General features: G+C 45.1%; 1 protein-coding gene across 1 annotated transcript in view; it reads right to left on the minus strand.

The window, feature by feature from the left end:
- The window catches only part of HEG1 (heart development protein with EGF like domains 1), a 125,942-nt gene that overhangs the window by 36,754 nt on the left and 71,751 nt on the right, over nt 1-17,437 (minus strand). The window contains exon 6 of the mRNA XM_038752134.1: nt 6,847-6,966. Within this exon, the coding sequence (XP_038608062.1) occupies nt 6,847-6,966 (120 nt within the window). The remainder of the gene's footprint in view (nt 1-6,846; nt 6,967-17,437) is intronic.

The raw sequence follows: 17,437 nt of genomic DNA on the forward strand, positions 1-17,437 counted from the left end.
GCACTGTTCTAAGCGCTGGGGAGGTTACAAGGTGATCAGGTTGTCCCTCGTGGGGCTCACAGATTTAATCCCCATTTTCCAGATGAGGGAACTGAGGCCCGGAGAAGTTAAGTGACTTGCCCAAAGTCACTCAGCTGACAATTGGTGGAGCCGGGATTTGAACCCATGACCTCTGACTCCAAAGCCCATGCTCTTTCCTACTGAGCCACGCTGCTTCTCACGCTGCATTAGAACCTGTATATATGTATATACATATTTATTACTCTATTTATTTTACTTGTACATATCTATTCTATTTATTTTATTTTTTTAGTATGTTTGGTCTTGTTCTCTGTCTCCCCCTATTAGACTGTGAGCCCACTGTTGGGTAGGGACTGTCTCTATATGTTGCCAACTTGTACTTCCCAAGCGCTTAGTACAGTGCTCTGCACACAGTAAGCGCTCAATAAATACTAATGATTGATTGATTGATTGATTAGAACCCATGACCTTCTGACTCCCAGGCTCGGATTTTAGCCACTAGGCCAAGCTGCTTCTCTAGCCCATGACTCAGTGGCCCTGCCAACTCGCCAACCCACACTCAGACCGATATCTTCTCTGCTCTCACCACTTCTCCGCGGTGTCTAATCTCATGCTCCCTCAACTACCATTTAGTGCTCAATGACAGAAGCAGCACAGGCTAGTGGAAAGAATTATAATTCGATTTATTTCTATTGATGCCTGATTACTTCTTTTGATGTCTGTCTCCCCCCCTTCTAGAGTGTAAGCCCGTTGTGGGTAGGGATTGTCTCTCTTTGTTGCTGAATTGTACTTCCCAAGCGCTTAGTACAGTGCTCTGCACGCAGTAAGCATTCGATAAATACAATTGAATGAATGAATGAATGAATGAATGAAAGAGCCCAGGCTTGGGATTCAGAACATTAATAATAATAATAATAATGGCATTTATTAAGCGCTTACTATGTGCAAAGCACTGTTCTAAGCGCTGGGGTAGATACAAGGTAATCAAGTTGTCCCACGTGGGGCTCACAGACTTAATCCCCATTTTCCAGATGAGGGAACTGAGGCCCAGAGAAGTGAAGTGACTTGCCCAAAGTCACACAGCTGACAAGTGGCGGAGCTGGGATTCGAACCCATGACCTCTGACTCCAAAGCCCGGGCTCTTTCCACCGAGCCACGCTGCTTCAGAAGACCTGGGTTCTATTTCTGGCTCTGCCACGCATCTGCTGGGTGACCTTGGGCAAGTCATTTCACTGGGTCTCAGTTTCCTCAACTGCAAAGTGGGGCTTCAATATGATTATTATTATTCTCTGGGCCTCAGTTACCTCACCTTGTATCCCCCCCGGCGCTTAGAACAGTGCTTTGCACATAGTAAGCGCTTAACAAATGCCATCATCTTCATCTGTAAAATGGGGATTAAGACAGAGAGCCCCACTTGGGACAACCTGATCGCCTTGTATCCCCCCCAGCGCTTAGAACAGCGCTTTGCACATAGTAAGCGCTTAATAAATGCCATCATTATGATTATTATTATTCTCTGGGCCTCAGTTACCTCACCTTGTATCCCCCCCAGCGCTTAGAACAGTGCTTTGCACATAGTAAGCGCTTAACAAATGCCATCATCATCATCATCATCTGTTCTCTCTCTTATTTAGACTGTGAGCCCCAGGAGAAACGTGACCGGAGAAGCAGTACAGCCTAGCGGATAGAGCTCAGGCCTGGCAGTCAGAAGGACCTGGGTTCTAATTCTGCCTCAGGCCCGGGAGTCAGAGGATCTGGGTTCTAATTCCGGGCTCCACCACCTGCCTGCTGTATGACCCTGGGCAGGTCACTTCATTTCTCTGTGCCTCGGTTTCCTCCTCTGATAATGGGGGTTGGAGCCCTCAGACTGTGAGCCTCAGGTGAGACAGGGATAATAATAATAATGATGTTGGTATTTATTAAGCGCTTACTATGTGCCAATCACTGTTCTAAGCGCTGGGGTAGATACAAGATAATAATAATAGCATTTATTAAGTGCTTACTATGTGCAAAGCACTGTTCTAAGCGCTGGGGTAGATACAAGATAATAATAATAGCATTTATTAAGTGCTTACTATGTGCAAAGCACTGTTCTAAGTGCTGGGGAGGTTAACAAGGTGATCAGGTTGTCCCACGGGGGGCTCACAGTCTTCATCCCCATTTGACAGATGAGGGAACTGAGGCCCAGAGAAGTGAACTGACTTGCCCAAAGTCACATAGCTGATAAGTGGCGGAGCCGGGATTTGAACCCATGACCTCTGACTCCAAAGCCTGGGCTCTTTCCACTGAGCCATGCTGCTTCTCAATCAGGTAATCAGGTTGTCCCACGGGGGGCTCACAGTCTTCATGCCAGTTTGACAGACGAGGGAACTGAGGCCCAGAGAAGTGAAGTGACTTGCCCAAAGTCACACAGCTGACAAGTGGCGGAGCCGGGATTTGAACCCATGACCTCTGACTCCAAAGCCTGGGCTCTTTCCACTGAGCCATGCAGCTTCTCAATCAGGTAATCAGGTTGTCCCACGGTGGGGCTCACAGTCTTCATCCCCATTTGACAGATGAGGGAACTGAGGCCGAGAGAAGTGAAGTGACTTGCCCAAAGTCACCCAGAGCCGGGATTTGAACCCACAACCTCTGACTCCAAAGCCCGTGCTCTTCCCACTGAGCCACGCTGCTTCCCCTCAGATGATCAGATCATCCCGGGTCTGCCCCAATGCTTAGCAAAGTGTTTGGCACCCAGGAAGAACTTGATATCATCATTTTAGACTGTGAGTCCACTGTTGGGTAGGGACTGTCTCTATATGTTGCCAATTTGTACTTCCCAAGCGCTTAGTACAGTGCTCTGCACATAGTAAGCGCTCAATAAATACGATTGATGATGATCATCATCATCTTCATCATTACTGTTATTATCGTAAGCTCCTCAAAGACAAGGGCATTTCACTGAATTCCACTCCTCTCACATACAGGCCGCCCCCACCACCACAGTGCTCTGCACACAGTAATTAATTAACTGATTAATAATGGCATTTATTAAGCGCTTACTATGTGCAGAGCACTGTTCTAAGCGCTGGGGAATTTACAAGGTGATCAGGTTGTCCCACGTGGGGCTCACAGTCTTCATCCCCACTTTACAGATGAGGGAACTGAGGCCCAGAGAAGTGAAGTGACTTGCCCAAAGTCACACAGTTGACAAGTGGTGGAGCTGGGTGGTCTAGTGGATAGAGCCCGGACCTGGGATTCAGAAGGACCTGGGTTCTAATTCCGGCTCTGCCCCTTTTCTGCTGTGTGACCTTGGGCAAGTCACCTCACTCCTCTGGGCCTCAGTTCCCTCATCTGCAAAATGGGGATGAAGACTGCGAGCCCCATGTGGGACAGGGACTGATTTGCTGGTACCCACCCCAGAGCTTAGTACAGTGCCTGGCACATAGTAAGCGCTCAACAAATACCACAATAGGCACTGAATGCATAGCAAGTGCTCAGCCCAGTGGTCCGGCCAAAGAAGATGAGCCCCCCACTTCTAGACCGTGAGCCCACTGGTGGGTAGGGACCGTCTCTATATGTTGCCAACTTGTACTTCCCAATCAATCAATCAATCAATCAATCAATCGTATTTATTGAGCGCTTACTGTGTGCAGAGCACTGTACTAAGCGCTTGGGAAGTCCAAGTTGGCAACATATAGAGACAGTCCCTACCCAACAGTGGGCTTACAGTCTAAAAGGGGGGAGACAGAGAACAAAACCAAACATACTAACAAAATAAAATAAATAGAATAGATATGTACAAGTAAAATAAATAAATAGAGTAATAAATATGTACAAACATATATACATATATACAGGTGCTGTGGGGAAGGGAAGGAGGTAAGATGGGGGGATGGAGAGGGGGACGAGGAGGAGAGGAAGGAAGGGGCTCAGTCTGGGAAGGCCTCCTGGAGTAGGTGAGCTCTACTTCCCAAGCGCTTAGTACAGTGCTCTGCACACAGTACGTGCTCAATAAATACGATTGATTGATTGATTGTACTTCCCAAGCGCTTAGTCCAGCGCTCTGCACACAGTAAGCGCTCAATAAAGACGATTGAATGAATGAATGAAAGATGCTCAGCACAGCCGCCTGCCCACGGGAGGCTCTGAGCGTCTGTTCACCGTCGGCACTCAGCACGGCAGTCCACCCACGGTAATAATAATAATAATGATAATAATAATAATAATAGCATTTATTAAGCGCTTACTATGTGCAAAGCACTGTTCTAAGCGCTGGGGAGGTTACAAGGTGATCAAGTTGTCCCAGGAGGGGCTCACAGTCTGAATCCCCCATTTTCCAGATGAGGTAACTGAGGCTCAGAGAAGTAAAGTGACTTGCCCCAAGTCACCCAGCTGACAAGTGGCAGAGCCAGGATTTGAACCCATGACCTCTGACTCCAAAGCCCGGGCTCTTTCCACTGAGCCAAGCTGCTCAGTAGGCGTTCAGCAGAGCAGCCTCCCCATGCCTCCCCAAGCGCTTAGTACAGTGCTCTGCACATAGTAAGCGCTCAATAAATCATCATCATCATCATCATCAATCGTATTTATTGAGCGCTTACTGTGTGCAGAGCACCGGACTGAGCGCTTGGGAAGTACAAGTTGGTAACATATAGAGACAGTCCCTACCCAACAGTGGGCTCACAGTCTAGAAGGGGGAGACAGAGAACAAAACCAAACATCCTAACAAAATAAAATAAAATAAAATAAAATAAAAATAAAATAAAATAAAATAAAATAAAATAAAAATAAAATAAAATAAAATAAAATAAAATAAAAACAAAAACGATTGATCATCATCATCATCAATCATATTTATTGAGCGCTTACTATCAATCAATCAATCAATCAATCAATCGTATTTATTGAGCGCTTACTATGTGCAGAGCACTGTACTAAGCGCTTGGGAAGTACAAATTGGCATCACATAGAGACAGTCCCTACCCGATAGTGGGCTCACAGTCTAAAAGGGGGAGACAGAGAACAGAACCAAACATATCAACAAAATAAAATAAGTAGGATAGAAATGTACAAGTAAAATAAATAAATAAATAAATAAACAGAGTAATAAATATGTACAACCATATATACATATATACAGGTGCTGTGGGGAGGGGAAGGCGGTAAGGCGGGGGGATGGAGAGGGGGACGAGGGGGAGAGGAAAGAAGGGGCTCAATCTGGGAAGGCCTCCTGGAGGAGGTGAGCTCTCAGCAGGGCCTTGAAGGGAGGAAGAGAGCTAGCTTGGCGGATGGGCAGAGGGAGGGCATTCCAGGCCCGGGGGATGACGTGGGCCGGGGGGTCGATGGCGGGACAGGCGAGAGCGAGGTACAGTGAGGAGATTAGTGGTGGAGGAGCGGAGGGTGCGGGCTGGGCAGTAGAAGGAGAGAAGGGAGGTGAGGTAGGAGGGGGCGAGGTGATGGACAGCCTTGAAGCCCAGGGTGAGGAGTTTCTGCCTGATGAGCAGATTGATCGGTAGCCATTGGAGGTTTTTGAGGAGGGGAGTGATATGTCCAGAGCGTTTCTGGACAAAGATAATCCGGGCAGCAGCATGAAGTATGGATTGAAGTGGAGAGAGACACGAGGATGGGAGATCAGAGAGAAGGCTAGTGCAGTAGTCCAGACGGGATAGGATGAGAGCTTGAATTAGCAGGGTAGCGGTTTGGATGGAGAGGAAAGGGCGGATCTTGGCAATGTTGCGGAGCTGAGACCGGCAGGTTTTGGTGACGGCTTGGATGTGAGGGGTGAACGAGAGAGCGGAGTCGAGGATGACACCAAGGTTGCGGGCTTGTGAGACGGGAAGGATGGTAGTGCCGTCAACAGAGATGGGAAAGTCAGGGAGAGGACAAGGTTTGGGAGGGAAGACAAGGAGCTCAGTCTTCGACATGTTGAGCTTTAGGTGGCGGGCGGACATCCAGATGGAGATGTCCTGAAGGCAGGAGGAGATGCGAGCCTGGAGGGAGGGGGAGAGAGCAGGGGCAGAGATGGAGATCTGGGTGTCATCAGCGTAGAGGTGATAGTTGAAGCCGTGGGAGCGAATGAGGTCACCAAGGGAGTGAGTGTAGATTGAGAACAGAAGGGGACCAAGCACTGAACCTTGGGGAACTCCCACAGTAAGAGGATGGGAGGGGGAGGAGGAGCCTATGTGCAGAGCACTGTACCAAGCGCTTGGGAAGTACAAATTGGCAACATATAGAGACAGTCCCTACCCAACAGTGGGCTCACAGTCTAAAAGGGGGAGACAGAGAACAAAACCAAACATCTTAACAAAATAAAATAAAATAAAATAAAATTAAAATAAAATAAAATAAAATAAAATAATATAAAATAAAATAAAATAAAATAAAAATAAAAAAATAAAATAAAATAAAAACAAAAACGATTGATCATCATCATCATCATCAATCGTATTTATTGAGCGCTTACTGTGTGCAGGGCACTGTACTAGTACAAATTGGCAACATATAGAGACAGTCCCTACCCAACAGTGGGCTCACAGTCTAAAAGGGGGAGACAGAGAACAAAACCAAACATCCTAACAAAATAAAATAAAATAAAATAAAATAAAATAAAATAAAAATAAAATAAAATAAAATAAAATAATTAAAATAAAATAAAATAAAATAAAATAAAATAAAATAAAAATAAAATAAAATAAAATAAAATAAAATAAAATAAAAACGATTGATGATTGATGGTTGGCGCTCAGCACAGCGGTCAGCACAGTGGGCATCAGGCTCACTGAGCGTTTGTCTTGGTGCTCTGCCCCCCCGCCCCGTACCCACCCTGGGGTGGGTTTCCAGGCTTACCCAGGCGGCAGAGACCCTCCTCCATCTGGTAGCCCACCGGGCAGGAGCAGACGAAGCCCCCCTGAGTGGGGCTGCACAGGGTGGGCGCCGGACAGGGGTTTGACAGGCACCAGGCTCGCTCTGCGGGAGACACACCATCGCTCAATCATCATCAGTCATATTTATTGAGCGCTTACTGTATGCAGAGCACTGTACTAAGCACTTGGGAAGTACAGGTTGGCAACACATAGAGACAGTCCCTACCCAACAGTGGGCAATCAATCAATCAATCAATCAATCAATAAGCAGCAGCACGGCTTAGTGGCGAGATCCCGGGCTTGGGATTCAGAGGACGTGGGTTCTAATCCCGCCTCTGCCCTTTGTCTGCCGCGTGGCGATGATGATGATGGCATTTATTAAGCGCTTACTCTATGCACAGCACTGGGGAGGTTACAAGGTGATCAGGTTGTCCCGCGGGGGGCTCCCAGTCTTCATTCCCATTTTCCAGATGAGGGAACTGAGGTCCAGAGAAGTCAAGTGACCTGCCCAAAGTCACACAGCTGACAATTGGTGGATCCTGGATTTGAACTCATGGCCTCTGACTCCCAAGCCCCTGCTCTTTCCACCGAGCCACGCTACTTCTCACGCTGTGTGACCTTGGGCAAGTCGCTTCACTTCTCTGGGCCTCAGTTACCTCATCGGGAAAATGGAGATCAAAAGTGTGAGCCCCACATGGGACAACCTGACTAAATTGTAACTACCCCAGCGCTTAGAACAATAATAATAATAATGATAATAATAATAATAATGGCATTTATTAAGCACTTACTATGTGCAAAGCACTGTTCTAAGCGCTGGGGTAGATACAAGGTAATCAAGTTGTCCCACGGGGGGCTCACAGACTTAATCCCCATTTTCCAGATGAGGGAACTGAGGCCCAGAGAAGTGAAGTGACTTGCCCAAAGTCACACAGCTGACAAGTGGCAGAACCAGGATAGAACAGTGCTTGGCACATATTAAGCGCATAAGAAATACCATTATTATTATTATTAATCCATCAATCAGTGGTATAATAATGATGGCATTTATTAAGCACTTACTATGTACAAAGCACTGTTCTAAGCACTGGGGAGGTTACAAGGTGATCAGGTTGTCCCGCGGGGGGCTCCCAGTCTTCATCCCCATTTTCCAGATGAGGGAACTGAGGCTCAGAGAAGTCAAGTGACTTGCCCAAAGTCACACAGCTGACAAGTGGCGGAGCCGGGATAGAACAGTGCTTGGCACATATTAAGCGCATAAGAAATACCATTATTAGAGAAGCAGCGGGGCTCAGTGGAAAGAGCCCGGGCTTTGGAGTCCGAGGTCATGGGTTCGAATTCCGGCTCCACCACATGTCTGCTGTGTGACCTTGGGCAAGTCACTTAACTTCTCTGAGTCTCCGTGACCTCATCTGTAAAATGGGGATTAAGACTGTGAGCCCCACGTGGGACAACCTGATCACCTTGTATCCCCCCAGCGCTTAGAAGAGTGCTTTGCACATAGTAAGCACTTAATAAATGCCATCATTATTATTATTATTATTATTATTTACTCAGCGCTTACTGTGTGCAGAGCACTGTACTGTGTACTCGGGCGAATACATCTTGATCTCATCTATGTCCCGGCCATCATCTCGCCCACGTCCTGCTTCTGTCCCGAAACGCCCTCCCTCCTCATATCTGATAGACGATGACTCTGCCCCCTTCAAAGACTTATCGAAGGCCCACCTCCTCCAAGCAGCCTTCCCTGACTAAGCCTCCCTTTCCTCTTCTCCCACTCCCTTCTGCGTCACCCTGACTCACTCCCTTTTCTCCTCACCCCCAACCTCGGCTCCACACCATTTACGTCCATATCCCCCTCATTTATTTCTATTAACGTCTGCTTGTTGTGGGCAGGGAATGTCACCATTTATTGTCACCTTGTAATAATAATAATAATAGCATTTGTTAAGTGCTTAGTAGAGAATCAGCGTGGCTCAGTGGAAAGAGCATGGGTTTTGGAGTCAGAGGTCATACTGTGAGCCCGCTGTTGGATAGGGACCGTCTCTATATGTTGCCAACTTGTACTTCCCAAGCGCTTAGTACAGTGCTCTGCACACAGTAAGCACTCAATAAATATGAACTTCACTTCTCTGTGACTCAGTTACCTCATCTGTAAAATGGGGATGAAGACTGTGAGCCCCCTGTGGGACAACCTCATCACCTTGTAACCTCCCCAGTGCTTAGAACAGTGCTTTGCAATCAATCAATCAATCAATCAATAGTATTTATTGAGTGCTTACCGTGTGCAGAGCACTGTACTAAGCGCTTGGAAAGTACAAGTTGGCAACATATAGAGATAGTCCCTACCCAACAGTGGGCTCACAGTCTAGAAGGGGGAGACAGAGAACAAAACCAAACATATTAACAAAATAAAATAAATAGAATAGATATGTACAAGTAAAATAGAGTAATAAATATGTACAAATATATATGCATATATATATATATATATACATACATACACTTTGCACAGAGTAAGTGCTTAATAAATGTCATTATTATTATTATTATTACTATGTGCAAAGCACTGTTCTAAGCACTGGGGAGGATACAAGCTGATCAGGTTGTCCCACATGGAGCTCACAGTCTTAATCTCCATTTTCCAGATGAGGTCACTGAGGTACAGAGAAGTAAAGTGACTTTCCCAAGGTCACACAGCTGACAATTGGTGGAGTCGGTATTTGAACCCATGACCTCTGACTCCCAAGCCCGTGCTCTTTCCATTGAGCCACGTTATTTTCCCAAGCGCTTAGTGCAGTGCTCTGTAAGCACAGTAAGCGCTCAATAAATACAATTGAAGGAATGAATGAATTGTATACTCTCCCGAGCACTTAATCCAGTGCTCTGCACCCAATAAGCGCTCAATAAATACAATTGAATGACTGACTACAATATCATCAATCATCAATCGTATTTATTGAGCGCTTACTGTGTGCAAAGCACTGTACAATACTATAATTCTATTTATTCTGATGGTATTGACTCCTGTCTACTTGTTCTGTTTTGTTGTCTGTCTCCCCCTTCTAAATTGTGAGTCCGTTGTTGGGTAGGGACTGTCACTATATGTTGCCGATTTGTACTTCCCGAGCGCTTAATACAGTGCTCTGCGCACAGTAAGCGCTCAATAAATACGATTGAATGAATGAATGAATACAACAGAGTTGGTAGACTAATTCGTTGCCCAGAAGGCGCTTGCCAACTAGAGGGGGAGGCACACATGGCCTAGTGGGTAGATTTTAGGCTTGGGAGTCAGAAGGTCATGGGTTCTAATCCCGCTCTGCCACTGGTCTGTTGTGTAACCTTGGCAAGCCACTTCACTTCTCTGGGCCTCAGTTCCCTCATCTGTAAAATGGGGGTGAAGACTGTGAGACCCATGTGGGACAGGGACAACCTGATTTGCTTGTATCCACCCCAGCGTTTAGTACAGTGCTTGGCACATAGTAAGTGCTTAAATGCCACAACTATGATTATTATTTTAGTTGTGATAATAATAATAGTAGAAATAAATAAATGATGGATATAGACATAAGTGCTGTGGGATGGAGGGAGGAGGGAATAAAGGGTGAAAACCCAAGAGCAAAGGTGACACGGAAGAGAGAGGAGGAAGCCTTCTTGGGGAGGGGGAAGGGGTTGTGCTGGGCTCACCTTTTGGGGGTCCTTGCAACGGGGGGGACAGGGGTGTGAAGGAAACAATAATAACAATAATAATTTTGGTATTTGTTAAGCGCTTACTATATGCAAAGCACTATTCTATTACTCTATTTATTTATTTATTTTACTTGTACATATCTATTCTATTTATTTTATTTTGTTAGCATGTTTGGTTTTGTTCTCCGTCTCCCCCTTTTAGACTGTGAGCCCACTGCTGGGTAGGGACTGTCTCTATATGTTGCCAATTTGTACTTCCCAAGCGCTTAGTACAGTGCTCTGCACACAGTAAGCGCTCAATAAATACGATTGATGATGATGATGCTCTAAGCGCTGGGGAGGATATAAGGCTATCAGGTTGTCCCATATGTGGCTCACAATCTTAATCCCCATTTTACAGATGAGGTAACTGAGGCCCAGAGAAGTGAAGTGTCTTGCCCAAAGTCACACAGCTGACAAGCGGCGGAGCTGGACTTGAACCCATGACCTCTGACTCCCAAGCCCGTGCTCTTTCCACTGAGCCACGCTGCTGCCTTCCATCAATCAATCCCCAATAACCACCCCCACCCAACAATTAACAAGCAGCGTGGGCTACTGCAGAAACCCCGAGTCTGGGAGGCAGAAAGACCCGGGTTCTAATCCCGCCTCTGCCACGTTCTTGGCTGTGTGACCTTGGACAAGTCACTTTTCTGCACCTCAGTTTTCTCAAATGTAAAATGGGGTTATCTATTCTCCCTCCTGCTTGGACTGTGAGTCCCAGGAGGGACAGGGATGTGTCCAACCTAATTAACTTGTACCTTTCATTCATTCATTCAGTCGTATTTATTGAGCGCTTACTGTGTGCAGAGCACTGTACTAAGCGCTTGGGAAGTACAAACTGGTGACATATAAAGACGGCCCCTACCCAACAGTGGGCTCACCATCTAGAAGGGGGAGAATGGCATTTATTATTATTAATAATAATAATAATAATAGTATTCATTCATTCATTCTATCGTATTTCTTGAGCGCTTACTGTATGCAGAGCACTGGACTAAGCGCTTGGGAAATAGAAGTTGGCAACATATAGAGACAGTCCCTACCCGACAGCGGGCTCACAGTCTAGAAGGGGGAGAATGGCATTTATTATTAATAATAATAATAATAATAATAGCATTCATTCATTCATTCAGTTGTATTTATTGAGCACTTACTTTGTGCAGAGCACTGTACTAAGCGCTTGGGAAGTAGAAGTTGGCAACATATATACCTACACTGGCGCTTAGAACAATGTTTGACTCGTAGGAAGTGCTTAACAAATACCATAAAAAAAAAAATCTAACCACCTCCCCACCAACCAATCAATCAATATTAAGGATCAAACTGCCTCTCCTCAATCAATAATAATGGTGGTATTTGTTAAGCATTTACTATGCGCCAAGCACTGTTCTAAGCACTGGGGTAGATACAAGGTAATCAGGTTGCTCCCGGGGGGCTCACAGTCATAATCCCCATTTTACAGATGAGGGAACTGAGGCCCAGAGAAGTGAAGTGACTTGCCCAAAGTCACACAGCTGATAAGTGGCAGAGCCAGGATTAGATCCCATGACCTCTGACTCCCAAGCCTGGGCTCTTTCCACTAAGCCACGCTGCTTCTATATGTTGCCAACTTGTACTTCCCAAGCGCTTAGTACAGTGCTCTGCACACAGTAAGTGCTCAACAAATACGATTGAATGAGTGAATGAATGAATGAATGAATGAATGAATGAATGAATGAATCAGTGATCATCGGCCATCCATGGCCTCCCAATCCATCGACTCTAAGTATCCTCATCCCCTCGTCCCCCTCTCCATCCCCCCATCTTACTTCCTTTCCTTCCCCACAGCACCTGTATATATGTATATATGTTTGTACATATTTATTACTCTATTTATTTATTTTACTTGTACATATCTATTCTATTTATTTTATTTTGTTAGTATGTTTGGTTTTGTTCTCTGTCTCCCCCTTTTAGACTGTGATCCCTCTGTTGGGTAGGGACTGTCTCTATATGTTGCCAACTTGTACTTCCCAAGCGCTTAGTACAGTGCTCTGCACACAGTAAGTGCTCAACAAATACGATTGAATGAGTGAATGAATGAATGAATGAATGAATGAATGAATGAATGAATGAATCAGTGATCATCGGCCATCCATGGCCTCCCAATCCATCGACTCTAAGTATCCTCATCCCCTCGTCCCCCTCTCCATCCCCCCATCTTACTTCCTTTCCTTCCCCACAGCACCTGTATATATGTATATATGTTTGTACATATTTATTACTCTATTTATTTATTTTACTTGTACATATCTATTCTATTTATTTTATTTTGTTAGTATGTTTGGTTTTGTTCTCTGTCTCCCCCTTTTAGACTGTGATCCCTCTGTTGGGTAGGGACTGTCTCTATATGTTGCCAACTTGTACTTCCCAAGCGCTTAGTACAGTGCTCTGCACACAGTAAGCGCTCAATAAATACGACTGAATGAATGAATGAATGAATCAATGATCATTGGCCATCCGTGGCCTCCCAATCCATCGACTCTAAGTATCCTCTTCCCCTCGTCCCCCTCTCCATCCCCCCATCTTACCTCCTTCCCTTCCCCACAGCACCTGTATATATGCATATATGTTTGTACAGATTTATTACTCTATTTATTTATTTATTTTACTTGTACATATCTATTCTATTTATTTTATTTTGTTAGTATGTTTGGTTTTGTTCTCTGTCTCCCCCTTTTAGACTGTGATCCCTCTGTTGGGTAGGGACTGTCTCTATATGTTGCCAACTTGGACTTCCCAAGCTCTTAGTACAGTGCTCTGCACACAGGAAGCGCTCAATAAATGTGATTGATGATGATGATGATCCAATTGCCTCCCTTCCAATTAACAATAATGAACAAAAACTTCGTCAGTGACCAGTCACCTCTCCACCAGTCAATATTAACTATCAAACCCCCCCCCCGCCCCTTCGGTGAGTCATTAACTGCTTCCCCACTGATAAACATTAATAATCAAACCACCGTCCCAACAAATCGATCATTAACCATCAAACCACGTCTCCACCAATCAGCATTGAAGATAATAATTAATGATGGTATTTGTTAAGCTCTTACTATGTGCCAAGCACTGCTCTAAGCCCTGGGGTAGATACAAGGTCATCAGGTTGTCCCACGTGGGGCTCACAGTCTTAATTCCCCTCTCCCCCTCGTCCCCTTCTCCATCTCCCCCGTCTTACCTCCTTCCCTTCCCCACAGCACCTGTATATATGTATATATGTTTGTACGTATTTATTATTCTATTTATTTATTTATTTATTTTACTTGTACATATCTCTTCTATTTATTTTATTTTGTTAGTATGTTTGGTTTTGTTCTCTGTCTCCCCCTTTTAGACTGTGAGCCCACTGTTGGGTAGGGACTGTCTCTATATGTTGCCAACTTGTACTTCCCAAGCGCTTAGTACAGTGCTCTGCACATAGCAAGTGCTCAATAAATATGATTGATGATGATGATGATATATGTTTGTCCATATTTATTACTCTATTTATTTATTTATTTTACTTGTACATATCTATTCTATTTATTGTATTTTGTTACTATGTTTGGTTTTGTTCTCTGTCTCCCCCTTCTAGACTGTGAGCCCGCTGTTGGGTAGGGACTGTCTCTATATGTTGCCAACTTGTACTTCCCAAGCGCTTAGTCCAGTGCTCTGCACACAGTAAGCGCTCAATAAATACGATTAATGATGATGACTGTATATGTTGCCAACTTGTACTTCCCAAGTGCTTAGTACAGTGCTCTGCACACAGTAAGTGCTCAATAAATACGATTGATTGACTGATTGATTAATTCATATTTTACAGATGAGGTAACGGAGGCACAGAGAAGTGCGGCGGCTTGCCCAAGGTCACACAGCAGAAAAGTGGCGGAAGCGGGATTAGAACCCACGACTTCCGACTCCCAAGCCCGGGCTCTTTCCACTGAGCTGCGCTGCTTCCCTCAGATTGGTTCCCCATCAATCAACTTTGAAATCAAACCACCTCTTCATCAGTCAATATTAAAAAGCCAACCGCTTCCCATTAATTTAATCATCATTAACTATCAGACAGGTTTTCCCTCCAATCAACATTAATGATCAAACTGCCTCCCCAACAATCAGCACATGGGCCTGGGACTCAGAAGGTCCTGGGTTCTAATCTCACCCCACCACTTGTCTGCTGCGTGACCTTGGGCAAGCGTGGTTTAGGGGAAAGAGCTCGGCTTTGGGAGTCAGTGGTCGTGGGTTCTGATCCCGCTCCGCCACTTATCAGCTGGGTGACTTTGGGCAAGTCACTTCACTTCCCTGTGCCTCAGTTCCCTCATCTGTAAAATGGAGATTAAGACTGTGAGTCCCACGTGGGACAACCTGATTACCTTGTCTCTACCCAAGCACTCTTCTATTTGCTTAACAAATACCATCATTATATCATCATCATCATTCAAGCGCTTAGTACAGTGCTCTGCACATAGTAAGCGTTCAATAAATACGATTGATGATGATCATTATTATCATCATTAATATCATCAATAATATCATTATTATACCATCATTATTATTATTATTCTCTGGGCCTCAGTTTCCTCACCTGTAAAATGGGGATGAAGACTGTGAGTCCCGTGTGGGACAGGGGCTGTGTCCAACCCAATTTGCTTGCATCCACCCCAGCGCTTAGTACAGTGCCTGGCGCATAGTAAGAGCTTAATGAATACTATAATTAATTAATTAATATTAATGATCTCCCCCTCTTGACTGTAAGTACAGTGCTCTGCACACAATAAGCGCTCAATAAATACGATTGAATGAATGGGGGCAGGGACGTGTCTACAGCTCTGTTGTACTGAAGTCTCCCAGGTGCTCAGTACAGTGCTCTGCACACAGATTTCATTCACTCATTGTCGTATTTGTCGAGCGCTTACTGTGTGCAGAGCACTGTACTAAGCTTGGAAGAGTGCAATATAACAATAAACAAGACACATTCCCTGCCCACAATGAGCTGACAGTCTAGAGGATAAGTGTCTGATAAATACCACTGATTGAAAGATCAAACCATTTCCCAATCAGTCAGCATTAATGATTAAACCACCTCCCAAACAATCATTAAATTAATATTAGCAATCAAAGCCTTCCCCATCAATCAGTAAATCTGCACAATCTAACCACCTCCTCATTTCTCATTACAAGAAGCAGCATGGCTTAATCAATCAATCAATCAATCGTATTTATTGAGCGCTTACTGTGTGCAGAGCGCTGACCTAAGCGCTTGGGAAGTCCAAGTTGGCAACATATAGAGACAGTCCCTACCCAACAGTGGACTCACAATCTAGAAGGGGGAGACGGACAACAAAACAAAACATATTAACAAAATAAAATAAATAGAATAGATATGGACAAGTAAAATAAATAAACATTAAGAGCCTGGGCTCGGGAGTCAGAGGATATGGGTTCTAATCCTGACTCGGCCGCATGTCTGCAGTGTGACCTTGGGCAACCACTTCACTTCTCCGTGCCTCAGTTACCTCTTCTGAAAAACGGGGATTAAGACTGTGAGCCCCATGTGGGACAACCTGATTAGCTCATATCTACCCCAGCGCTTAGAACAGTGCTTGGTACTTAGTAAGTGCTTAACAAATACCATTATTACTATTATTACTCTATCAAGAGTCCAGATCAAACCACCGACTTCATCAATCAGTTCATAAATTTTAACAATCAAACCCCCGCCCTTGAGTCCTGGGCTGTGGGCCAGCGCTATGTACTGGATGCCTACTGAAGGCCAAGCGCTGTCAATCAATCAATCAATCAATTGTATTTATTGAGCGCTTACTGTGTGCAGAGCACTGTACTAAGCGCTTGGGAAGTACAAGTTGGCAACACATAGAGACGGTCCCTACCCAACAGTGGGCTCACAGTCTAGAAGGGGGAGACGGAGAACAAAACCAAACATATTAACAAAATAAAATAAATAGAATAGATATGTACAAGTAAAATAAATAGAGTAATAAATACGTACAAACATATACACATATATACAGGTCCTGTGGGGAAGGGAAGGAGGTACATTCATTCATTCATTCGTATTTATTATTATTATTATTGTTAATAATAATAACAATAATAATAATGGCATTTATTAAGCACTTATTATGTGCAAAGCACTGTCCTGAGCACCGCTGCGAGCTGGGCCGGAGCTGGGACCATGTTTCCTGCCCTCGTGGGGTTTATGGTCCCATGGGTCAGGAGTGCGAATCCTGATGGAATTGGGACTTGGGAACAGCCAGGGGATTGATGGGGGTGGAGGTTGAGGAGGGAGGGAGGAAGGGGGAGAGGGGACGGAGGAGGAGAGGAATGAGAGGAAGGGTTGAAGGACAGGGAAGGGAAAGAGAAGGAAGAGGTGGAGAAAGACGAGGAGGAGGAGGAGGAAGAGATGGAGAGATGAGGAGGAGGGAGAGGAAGAAGAGGAGGAGGAGGGGAGGAGGAGAAAGGGGGGGGGAACGAAGAGGAAGAAGGGGAGGGGCCCACCCAATTGGCTTATATCCACCCAGCGCTTAGTACAGTGCCTGGCATTCATTCATTCATAGAGAAGCAGCATGGCTCAGTGGAGAAGAGCCCGGGCTTTGGAGTCAGAGGTCGTGGGTTCATATCCCGGCTCTGCCAAATGTCAGCTGTGCGACTTTGGGCAAGTCACTTAGCTTCTCTGTGCCTCAGTTCCCTCATCTGGAAAATGGGGATGAAGACTGGGAGCCCCCTGTGGGACAACCTGATCACCTTGTAACCTCCCCAGCTCTTAGAACAGTGCTTTGCACATAGTAAGTGCTTAATAAATG

Source organism: Tachyglossus aculeatus, chromosome 1, assembly GCF_015852505.1.
Source record: "Tachyglossus aculeatus isolate mTacAcu1 chromosome 1, mTacAcu1.pri, whole genome shotgun sequence".
In the NCBI taxonomy this organism is placed as follows: domain Eukaryota; kingdom Metazoa; phylum Chordata; class Mammalia; order Monotremata; family Tachyglossidae; genus Tachyglossus; species Tachyglossus aculeatus.